Raw genomic sequence first — 12,178 nt, 5'->3', positions numbered from 1 at the left:
TGCCCCAAGAGTGTTATATGGAGAAATGGAAGAAGAAGTAGAAGTGGAAGAGGCTATCAAGGAGGAAGAAGAAATTGAGAAAGTTGTCAATGAAACTATAGAGGAAGTGTAGGGGTTAACGAAAGAGAGATTGAGCCACCCATTACCATTGAGAAACTAACTCCAGTGGTAGAACAACCACAAGATCCAGAAACGATAAATTTTTTGGACCCTTTAAATGATACGTATCCCGAGAAAGAAGACGCCCAACCGGTCACCTACTTAACCACCATGTCAAAGAGGGAAGAGTTGGTCAATATACTGAACAAGTACAAGATAGAATGTAGTTGGATGATTGTTATCATCAAAGGTCTAAGTCCGATATGGTTCTCCCGTAAAAAGAAAGTCAAATACAAGAAAAGAGTCCTAATGGAGGTGTGGAAATTAAAAAATCTCGACACGGGGCAGGTGTTCAAGGTTAATGGATATCAATTGAAGCCGTTCTATGAAGGTTTTGATTCAAATGTCCAAGATTTCATCCATTTGGATGCCCCGGTATACTGAAATCGAGAGGGAAGGACGTCTCGCCAAAGACGTTAAAGAAGGACATTTTTGGAAAACTTAAAGTTTTCATCTTTTCTAGTTCCAAATAAATGTCGTAGATAGATCCTTTTTGCATTTAACATTTCTTCTTCTTCCTTCTTGCAGTAAAAGAGTGTTGGATTTTAAGGCCCGGTGTTCGTTTTGGTCAAAGGGCGAAAATTGAGAAAATTGATGCACGATACACGCGGACCGCGTGTACTCGAGGGCCTGACCGCGTTAATAAACAAATGGACCGCGTGTGGTCCCCTAAACTGTCCGCGTCCATTTTCAGAAGACAGAAGGAATTCAGGCTTATTCACGCGGACCGCGTGTACTCGAAGAGCCGTCCGCGTGTTTATAAAAATGGTCCGCGTGTACTCGAAGAGCCGTCCGCGTGGATTCGTTGACCAGCTTTGACCAGATTTGACTTCCATTGACTTTTTGACCAAATAACTTATGTGACATGCAACCCTTCTTCTTCATTAGCATGCCGGTTGTTTCCCTCTCTCTATGCATTCTTTCTCCCTCAAGAAACCATTAACCCAAACCCTCCTCCCATTCATCCATATCCTCCTCCACCTTACCCTTACCCTTACCCTCAATACCCATATCCTCCTCCCGATCCCCGGTCTAGGTATCGCCCCAAGCATTGAGGACAATACTTATTTCTAAGCTTGGGGTGGGGTATTTCCTTTTCTTTTTGCTTTCTCATGCATTTTAATTAGGTTGCATAGCATTTTAGCCTTAAATTGCATTCATTTTTTTTATTTTTATAAAAATTCCAAAAAGATTTTATTTTCTTCTTTTTCACTTTTATTTTTGCATGACATTTAGCTTAGGGCATTAGCATTCATGCATTTTTGTTATTTGTTTATTCTCACCCCCTTGGATGCCATGGAACAGGTTCACAATTATTGTATCATTATTGGTCCAGGATCTTGTTGCTATCTCACCCACCGAACAGGGACCATTGGTTGCAGTTGGGACTTCATACTTGGGATTAGATGTTGGAAGCTTAAAGGGGTAAGTGATCATGGCCAGGTAGTTTCACGAAGAATTATGCATGCAATACTAACAACTGTAGGATATACTATAGCAACGGATGTTCTTAGCCCCGCGGTCCATGCCGCCGAGAGGATCACACTTGATCATGTTTGAACCGTTAGGATGAAGTACGGGTGCTTGTCCCCGAGTAGAATCCATATCCAGTCTCTTTACATCACCATATTCTTTTTGCGATTTTCTTAGGATTTTAGAGAGTCTTTTGGTCCACATTTGAAAATTTTCTTTATTTTTGGAAAATCATAAGTTTGAAAAGGAGCTTACATCTTTATGCTCAACACATGGTCATTTTCACAATTTAGACCATTCGGATTGTTATTATTATCTTTCGGTTCCATTTACATAATTTTGGGAACCAAATTTCGAGTCAAAAAGTTTTCTTCATAAAAAAAATCGATATGTTAGTGCATTACCTTCATGTTTAAAAAGAGAGAGAGAGAGAGAGAGAGAGAGGGAGAGAGAGAGAGAGAGAGAGAGAGAGGGAGAGAGAGAGAGAGAGAAAGAAAGAAAGGTTCATGGTTGTAATAATCTTAGATAGGTGACCGGTTCAATTATTGAACAAATTTTCCTATATTTTGGTCACCCGGCGTTTGATACTTATTTATTTATTTAGGAATGTTTTATTGTATATAGATCGAGTTGTTTTTGTAAATTGGTGATGTTAGGCAGACTGTCGAGTCGGATACTACGGGAGGTTTGGGCCAACACTAAGTGAACTGATTCCTACAATGGTGCCCGAGCGATGAAACCCAATCACACTTGAGAGAGGCTGGGAGACGTGAGATCACACAACTTTCGTGATAAGAGTGTACACTAAAAAGAAGAGCTCCACGCGAGCCCATCCATTTGCTTTCTCCCTACTACAGATGTTCTTCATTGTATGCATGTTCCATTGGGGCTGCGACTGACCATCCCTCCTTACTCACCTAGAGGAGTTGTCCTAGCTGTGGTTTATGGTTCCATTGTCATCGGATGAAAAAGTTATGAGATAATAACAAGATTAATTCTGACCATGTTGACTAACGGTGATCAGGTTCCGCGGTTCTATCCATTCTTTTTATTTTTCTTAGTATAGTTCATCCCGAGTTCATTTTAGTCGTGTCTTACTTGAGGACAAGTAAGGTTTAAGCTTGGGGTGATTTGATAGTTTCATTTTATTTACTTCTTTTCATAGTTTATTTTTAGTTAAAACCATCTCATTTTAGTTAATCTTCATGCATATTTTCTCTTTTTGTTATTTTTCTCCTTTATCGGGTGCTTTCCAGTCTTTTGAGCTTAATTGCAGGATTTACCGAAGACTATTTGTCATTGGATATATGGAAGGAGTGTGGGACTTTTGGAGGCTTGCAGTTTGCTTGTGGACTTGAAGTGGTGCGATTGAACTTGGTGTCAGCATAAACAAGAAATCGAGTTAGACTTAATTTTTGGGTGAGAATGATGACGAGGCGACGAGTACTCGGCCTATAGAAGATTAAAGGAGCATTGGAGCATCTTTGAAGGCTTTGGAAGGCATAATTGGGCTCTCAAGAGTTTGTGCATATGGGCTGAAACATTAATGAGAAGATTGGGTTGGTGTGCCAATCAAATGGGCCAAATGGCCCAATCAGCAGAATTCAAGCGGTCCGCGTGTACTCCAGAACTTGTCCGCGTTAATAAACAAATGGACCGCGTATCCTCTCCAGTTCATCCGCGTGTAAATGATGCAAATCAGAATAGTTTCAGGTTTATTCACGCGGACCAAGTGTACTCGTGTTCGCATCCGCGTGAATTGTGCTGAGTTGATCCTGAGTTTTGACTTGTTGACTCTATTTGTGGAAGGTTAGTGGGTGGCTTTTGGCACCTTTTTGAATCCGGAAACCAGCTCCTTTTTGCTGGAGTTTGGGAGCATTCTTGAGGATCACTTGAAGAACACACACAATTCTCTCTCAAGGAGGTTTTGGAAGATTTGAAGATTTTTTGAAGATTAGAGTAATTTCTTTCCATCTTGCAACTAGAACAATGTTTGGTACCACTAAAATATATTGCATTTCTTTTACTTTGGCCATGCTTGGCTAAACTCTCATTTGGTTGATTAGGGTTTAATCCCATGGATGATTGGTTGTTTTGAAGACTATTATTATCTTGTGTTGAAATTTATGGAAATGTTTTCTAGTTAAACATCTTGTTGTGTTTATTTATCTTTGATCATGAGCTTAGATGAATGAATGCTTATTTTTGTTGACTAATTTCTTGGTTAAGTAATGGACTTTCAAATTAGTAAGCAACAAATGGTTTATATGTTTGTTTTCATTTCATTTAGACCATGGAAATGTTTCCTCCATAATGATAATGTAAGCATTTGATTATTTTTTGGACTTGGTAACTCTTTCAACTTAAAGCTAATTGATTTTCATAAGATTTTATGCTTCATTGATTTTGTGACTTCAATAAAGGAAATGTGTTAAGAGCTCCTGTAGCCATTTTAATATCTAAGAAGAGTTGAGGCAATTTGTGCTTATGAATTGCTATAGCCAAGTTAAACCAATTCACAAGCGTTATTCTATTTAGTCTAATGATAAGTCAACCATGTCATCCATGTGGTGTATCCTAAATCAACCAATTTCACTTCATTGAATTTAATCGAATCTTTTACTTGTTTACTTGTCATATGTCGACATGTTATGGGTATTAGGTTGAGGCGGTCATGCTTTGTGCTGAAGGCCAAGATACCCATAGAGCGGTCCGGATAGGTTGTAGGCCCGGCGAGGCAGTCCAGTCAGGCCGAAGGTTCGGAGAGCGGTCCAAATAGGTTATAGGTCGTGCAAGGTGTTCCAATCATACTAAAGGCTCATGTAGGCATGTTGTTATGTGTACGGTTGTGTGTGGTACCTTGGGGGAACTCACTAAGCTTTGGCTTACAGTTTAGGTGTTATGTTTCGGGTACTTTAGATGATCGGGGCAAGGCGAAGGCTTGATCGTACACGTCCTTTGGATTTTATGAGATTTGATTTTGGGATACTCTGATTTGTGATTTTGACCTTTTGGAAACTATGTTTTGTAAACATTTATGGTTTTGGGTTGGTTTTGGAAAAATTAAAATTTTACCTTGACTTTTGGGATGTTACAAGTTAACGGGGCTTATTGGGCAACCCATGTTATCTAGTGGGCCGGACAGCTGGAAGTCCAACCTTTCCTCTGAAGGTGACTTTTGTGTTCGAGATCTCCGGACCCGGATCTCTACTACAACTCCTGTCATCAATCCTACAGTATAGGCCAGAATTGTCCCTTTGAAGGTTTCTATGTTTGTGTGGCGTGCTTGCTTGGACCATCTTCCCACTTCCATTGCGTTGGCGCGTAGATGTATCAACACTAACTCTACCTCTTTCTTGTTGTGTAATGTTGGGAATGATGAGGCGGATCACATTATTGTGAATTTTCAATAGCGCGAGATGCTTTAAGGTGGATTTTCAATTGGTGTAGCGTTCAAGGCCTTCCCGTTAACATGGTTTGTGACCTTGTAAAGTTTGCAACAACTTGGGGGAGGTGTCCGAAAAAAAAATTGATTGCTTTATGTTATGGTTTTATTTGGTGCACGTGGAAGGCGACAAACACGAAGAGGTTTAATGATGTTCGGACTTCTTCCGATAATTTGGTGGATAATGTTTTTAGCACGGTGTTCGAATGGGTTAAACATAGGGGTAACTTTGGTGTTTGTAAATAGGAGGATTGGTGTTGTTCCCCCTTCAACATTTTGTAACTTGTATCTTTGTTTTCTGTTTTTGTTCTACCTTCTCCTTTTAGGTAGTGGCTTAATAATATTTCCACCGGTTCCAAAAAAAAAGACGTAATTAAAACGTTTTATCTTACCGAATGTTAAAAGGATGACAATCTTCAAACATAAATAAGATTTTTTTTTCTTTTTTTTTATTATGAACAAAAACATATTGCTTACTACATTTTAAAAATTAAATAAGAAAGAAACATTTTATACTTTGTTGAGTTTACTGATTTAGGGTCTAAAGTTAATAAAAGTTAATAACTTGTGTAAGCCAACCCTAAATGTTAGTACTTTGGCTCAATTATGTTGTAAGTGTTCTATAACCCTTCTTACACAAAAGAGAAGATTCTTATAGGGCATCTTAAGTATTTGAGGTGAGTACATTACCATTTGAGCTTCACCTATTATGACATTGTACTTTTGAGTTTCACGTGCTTGCATTACTATATATAGACACCTTGCTTGTAATACTATGTGTACTATATGTGCATTCATTTCAAGTTGATATTTATGAAGTTAAATTTTTAACTGGAGACGTCTTTAATGTTCGTTTATCATTTTAAGGCATTTATGATTTATTTTTTCTAAATCATTATCAAGTATATCAATACATCGCGTGAATTTTCATACTTGTGCAGTCCATACACCTAACAAGGACCTTGGATATCCAATATTAATGTGGAACACTGCAAACCCTTCATATGGTTCGTGTGTGATGGTTCACATGTAACTTTGTATGAGGAAGTAACAAAGTTGAGGCCCTATCTACTTATTGTGATATGTGCTATTTCATACTTATGTTTCATTAGACCATCTTTCTCTTCCAGTTACCTCATAAATCCCCTTGAAAGATAAGAGACATTGACAACGTGAGTTTTGATGACACAAAACTAACATAGGGATTTTAGGCGCATTGTTTCATATAATGCATTACATTTATACATTGTTTACCTCTTATGATGTTCCATGAAGTTTGATAATGATGTTATTAGAGAGTGCTTATTCTTTACAATGTTTTCCCCAAAACTACAGTTTTATTAGAGAGTACTTATTCTTTACAATGTTTTTCCCCAAAACTTAAGTTGTTGTCGGTTTAAAGAAGTTTTCACGAAGTATATGGCTATTATTTTCTATATAAATCTTGTGTTTATTTCTATACTTGTTTATAAGGTTTAGTCCATGTACTAATTATCACGCTTCCAATCATAATTCACTACTTTGACAAGTGCTTATGTTAGAAAGGTTTTTGACAAGTGCTCATGTTAGAAGGGTTTTATACTGATATTGTGGAGATTGAGGAACTTGTAAGGATTTTTTGGAAGACTATTTGCTATGTTTGAAATAGTTAGACTTGGTTAACAACTTCCTTTTTGTTTGTTAAAAGATTTTCAAGTTTGAGACTTTTTCCATATATTATTTTGCAAACCTATTTTTATGATGTTTTAAAGATTATTTTAAACCAACCCTAACCACTAGTGTCTTGCAATTTATGGCATTTTCAGTTATAATATTTATCAACTTTTACAAGGTTACTTTAAGACTCGTTAATATAAAGGAAGTCACATGGGTCCTTCCTTTTATGTCGAACATCCAACGTATCAACACCATGAAATAATCTAACCCAACCAAACTCATTTTACCAAACAAAACCCAATAATTGAATACCAAACATACTCAATAATTAAAAAGGAACACCAAATATCATGTTCCGACTTTTTAAAGGCAATAATCATGGAACAAAAGAACATGTTTGCTGTCACTTTGCAAGCACTTTCAATTTCTTTAAAAATAAACTATTAGCTGTATTACCAAATATATAAATAGATACATAAATAGATATATATCTAAGACATGCCAGCCTCAAACAATAATGAATATTATCAACAAAAGAATCAGATTCTTTATTTATTCTTGAAACATTTCTTTATGCTAAGGTTTTATTAATATATTCATCATAGCTGTATACAGAAACACTTTAAATGAACAAAACAAACAACACAAGCATTGCTAGCAACAATCCTCTCTAAATATCATCATCAATACGCCAAACCCAAGTTACACAAATCATAAATTAAATATATATAAAAACAAATTGAATTTAATAATATTTAACAAAAAGAGTCATATCACCTCAAAATTTCCTAAAACCAAATAGAAATCTTAAAGCTTTTACCTTGAGCCAAAAGGGAAGATGAAATCTTGAAAAATATGTTTCCATTGAAGAAGAAGAAGAAGAAGATTATGTACAATATCACCCTCAGAAAGTACGATGCTATTTTTCTCAGGTCAACTATCTTTTGGTCAAACCCTTTATGGGTTTTGTATAAAAGCTTCAAAGATCCAATCTTTATCAATCTTTACACTGAAATTACCATTTTTTTTACTCACTTTCTCTTAAACAGTTCCCTGGTAAAAGAAACCTGTACTTGTCAGCATTTTCAATAAGATGAGCTGGCAGATGAACAGCAGAATATGAATGAGGAATGGGTCCCATTTTCCCGATAATTTCTTTAAATGTATACTCTTCGGGTAACATATCAAACAAATCTGCTCCTTTACAGATAACTTTCTGAACCCGTTTCGGGTTCAGAAAGTTACTGAATCTGACTCTGTCAAAATGACTGTAAGCTTTCATTTTGAAAACAAATTCGCTGATGTGGCGAAAGCAAAAGCTGCAATGCCACCCGGCATCCGCCAGCACAACGTCTGATTGTCGATAATGAGCGTATCTTGTTGTCCCGGATTTGTATCTATGAATAGAAGCTCTCCAACTATTGTTATCAAGAAAAAACTCAAAGGAATAAAGATAGTTTTTTAATCGAAGATGAAGAATTGAAGGTATGTCATCACACCATCGTAATAGATTAATCGTGTGTCTACTTGGAATCTCATCGACATCTGACATGATCAACAAATCGTCATCTTGAATCCCAGCTTTTCTCAAAAGATAATCCAACGCAAGTCTTTGATACGCTTCTTCAACAAACGGGTTTTCACCTTTACGAAATCTTCCAGGGATTTTTCCGTATGTTAATCGGGGTTCCACGAATTTGAATTGTTCACGAAGGGAGTCAAAAACTAGGGGTTTTGGTAATCCGGTGAAAGTCGAGTTTGATTCAAGGAGGACAAATTCTGTAACGTAAGGGTATAATTCATGCCATCGGATTGTGAGAAGGTCAACTTCGTTGCTGAATAAGACTGCGTCAAAAACACGCCTTGGGAACTCGCGAGTTCCCCATCCATGGAGTCTGCAGAGATTCTGCATGGAGACGTTTTCGTGGTAGTAATGTGGGATTTCGTGGAAGGGTTTTGGTGGGGATTCCCATAATGGGCGTAAGAAGTAGGAGATTTTTTGACCATGAACGTATAAACCGAGGATTACAGTTGGGACTAAGACGAACAGGAAGACGAGTGTTTTTAATTCTATCCCGCGAAGAATGCAACGGACTCTTGATATAGTTGAAGATCTTCCTGAATCCTGCGAATTAAATGTATGTTTGATAAGATTTTTACGCAATAGATGATCGGAAAAAAGTCTCAATTTGAAACAGAACATGATGAGTGGGGAAGAGAAGAACAGTCAAACGCTTTAATTTGCAATTAATGTGTTGATTTCGTCAATCCTGGATTTTATTGTTTAGCTGGATCGAAGTTTCTTTGATTGATAGAGAAATAATTGAGAAACGCGTTTTGAATTCGGAGTTCACATAAGCGGAAAGTAAATAAAATGTAATGTTTTACTGGTTTTTGAATCTTTCAATAAAAGTCGAAGCAAATAGACTACAGAAAGAGCCCTAATTTGGACAAAATTGGGACACACTGTAAGTAGGAAATTAGTCATGACACCAAAGTTTTGGATGAAAAATTAAATTTGGGGAAAAATTAGACAGAAAAAACATTACAAAACCAATTTTGAATCCAACGCAACAAAACCAGGATAAAACGTAGATTCGCAATGCTTACTGAGAAATTGAAAAGGGAGAATTTAAGAACGAATCAAATTACCTCATCGCAAACATCACCGCATATATCATCGGACTTTTTAGAACAGTAACGAGATCCACCTTCCGCCATCAAATAAACTTTATCGACAAATTTTGATAAGCTGATCATCGTCATTCGAATGCCTAATTCCCAACAGACAGATCAGCGCTAAATCGTGGAAACGAACCAGTCCTTCCCAGTCTTGTCGATTTCAAATCGAGATAAAAAAAAATGAGAGAAATTGAAGATTTGATAAGCGTAGATCGTTGCAGTTATGAATTATAAACTAAAATCCAGAAAGTGAATGAAACAAGAGAGATTAAAAGAGCATAGGGGATATGGAATAGGCTGTCGTGAGGTGTTCTTGAGCACTCTCTCTCTCTCTCTGAATAAAAGGCTTGTGTGTATTTGTGTCTGGTTTTAATGGATGGCAGTTGTGCACATACACACTCTACAAGGAAGCCGTTTCTCTTGTCTTCTACCCCACCCTTCTTTTCTCTTTTCCTTTACAAATATTGTATCTATATATATTTGGGGTTCCAAAGGAATGTTTTGGGATTTGACAAAATTACCCTTGGAATGGGTTTTCAGTTTTTTCATTTTTTGGGATTTGACCCGAACATTTTTTTTTTTAAACAAAATCTCGTGTTTTTAGCTCTTTTGAAAACATTTTACTATTTAACAGTTATTTTGAAAACATTTAACAGAGTTGATGCGAAAATTAGGTCTCAAACTTATGTAAAACAATCCAAGTTGTAAATTTTTAATAAAAGTGTATACAAGCAAATCAAAAGAATAGTTCAAGAGCAACCGGTGTAAGATATATGACCTAAATATTCCAAACATGTTAGTATTATTTTCTATGTTCCATATTAAATTTTTAATAAAAGTGTATACAAGCAAATCAAAAGAATAGTTCAAGAGCAACCGGTGTAAGATATATGACCTAAATATTCCAAACATGTTAATTATTTTCTATGTTCCATATTAATAGTTCATTTTTAGTTTGTCTTAAATTAATAGTCTACTTTTAAAAATAAATATCATTTTTATCACTGGCGAATCTAGAACAAAATATCACGTAGTTCCCAAATTAAGTGAAGCCGATAAAAAAACCAACACTTGTGAGGGATCGGGTTGGGTCGGGTCGTGTACGATTTAATGAAATATAATTGAAAGAACGGATCAGGCAACACCAATTAAAATTTTATAAAAACCGACTGAAATATAATTGAAAAAACCGAACGATTTAATAAAAAACTAGTTGATTATTAGTACATTGATACCTTATTGTTTGATAAAAACTATATATAATATTTAACCCTATATATTTAACAGCACAAATGCCCCATGTAACTTTTTTTTTCACCTTTTTAAATGGTTTTTTAAAACATTAAAAAAAAACAAACTCAAGGTAGATTCTCTATTTTTTCTAAGATAGTTCCTAATTTTTGTGGTATATATATTATATATGAAATTCAAATTTTAGGTAGGTCCTAGGACCTAGCTTCTTACTTGTTAGATACGCCCTGATTTTTATTAAAATATCTTCATTATTAGTTAAACTACCATGAAATTAAATTCAACAAAATGGTATAATTGTCGTTTCATTTAATAAAGTTAGTAATAATTAATGTTTTCTTAATCTATAAGGTTTTTTTTTTTGTCTGTGGTAATTATACTAAGATAAATGTACAGAAGTGATGTTGCATTAAATTTTTAACATACAAAAATTGGTTATTCTCGGTTAAAGCTCTATGAGTTCCAATGTAATACATAACTATTAATCATCATCACTTGTGTTTTAGTTTGATTTAATGGTTTAAAATTAAAACATTTTATTGAGATTAAATGGTTCAGTAAATATATTGCCGGTTAAAAATAAAAAAAATAAAAATAAAAATAAAAATAAAAATAAAAAACATGAAAACTCCATTGAAGCCATAAGTTAACTTGAAAACCTCCATTAAATTTAAATCAATTTGCATACTGCTAGTAAGAAATGGTGGATTCCTTAGCTTAAATAAGGTCTAGAAACATTAAAGTAAATTTAGAAACATCAATTTCACAAGAACAAATATAATTTTGGATTCCAGCAATAGAGCTTTGATACTTTCAAAATTCTAAGACCGTGTTTTGTAAAAGTAATTGTTAGCTAGAAACTGGTAGCGGATGGTTGGTAGTTGGAAACTTTTGAAATATATAAAATTACATAAAAGGACAATTGTTTATATATATAAATATATATAAGGGCAATTATGGAATTTGATTTCAAAAGCACATTAACGTTTTGTTAAACGCTACATGAAGTAGTTTTTAGATGTGAAGCATTTTGTTTAAAGTAAAAGTTAAACGCTTGTACTGTCAAACAAAGGTTTTTGTTTAAACTTGAACGTTTTATCAAAGCTAAAAACTAGAAGCTCTCAAACGCTCTGTGTCAAAGACGCCTTAATTATACTAAAATAAAGCTATCAATAAGAACAATAAAAGTATGATCGTGATTTAGTGACTAAAAATAACTTGAATCACTACAACATCTGTAATAAATTTAAGATTTTTGGATTTTGAGATTTTTCGAAATCCAAGATCAATTTTAAGAAAAGTGTAATGAAGAACTGTATCTTCTCAATGTTTCTAGCTCAACTAAATCCAACACCAACTCTTCAAGAACCACTTCAATTCTTTCTCAAATGATCAACATAGCCATAGTTTCTCCTATTCTCGTAATGTCATTTTTATTCAAATGAATGGAGGAGAAGAGGACTAGCTTCTTATTTATTTGGCATGACTATTTCTGATGATGTCGAATTGAAG

General features: G+C 35.1%; 1 protein-coding gene across 1 annotated transcript; it reads right to left on the bottom strand.

Moving 5' to 3' along the window:
* Positions 1–7,384: 7,384 nt before the first annotated feature.
* Positions 7,385–9,857, bottom strand: LOC145132345 (uncharacterized). The gene is made up of 2 exons (XM_079067099.1): positions 9,386–9,857; positions 7,385–8,858 (listed from the first exon to the last, which is right to left on the bottom strand). Exons 1-2 carry the CDS (start codon positions 9,497–9,499, stop codon positions 7,761–7,763), a joined length of 1,212 nt encoding a protein of 403 aa, XP_078923225.1. The 5' UTR covers positions 9,500–9,857; the 3' UTR covers positions 7,385–7,760.
* Between the last annotated feature and the right edge of the window lie 2,321 nt (positions 9,858–12,178).

This window comes from Lactuca virosa, chromosome 8 (assembly GCF_052849685.1).
Source record: "Lactuca virosa cultivar CGN04683 chromosome 8, Lactuca_virosa_CGN04683_v6, whole genome shotgun sequence".
Lineage (NCBI taxonomy): Eukaryota > Viridiplantae > Streptophyta > Magnoliopsida > Asterales > Asteraceae > Lactuca > Lactuca virosa.
This window is presented reverse-complemented; position numbering and strand designations above follow the sequence as displayed.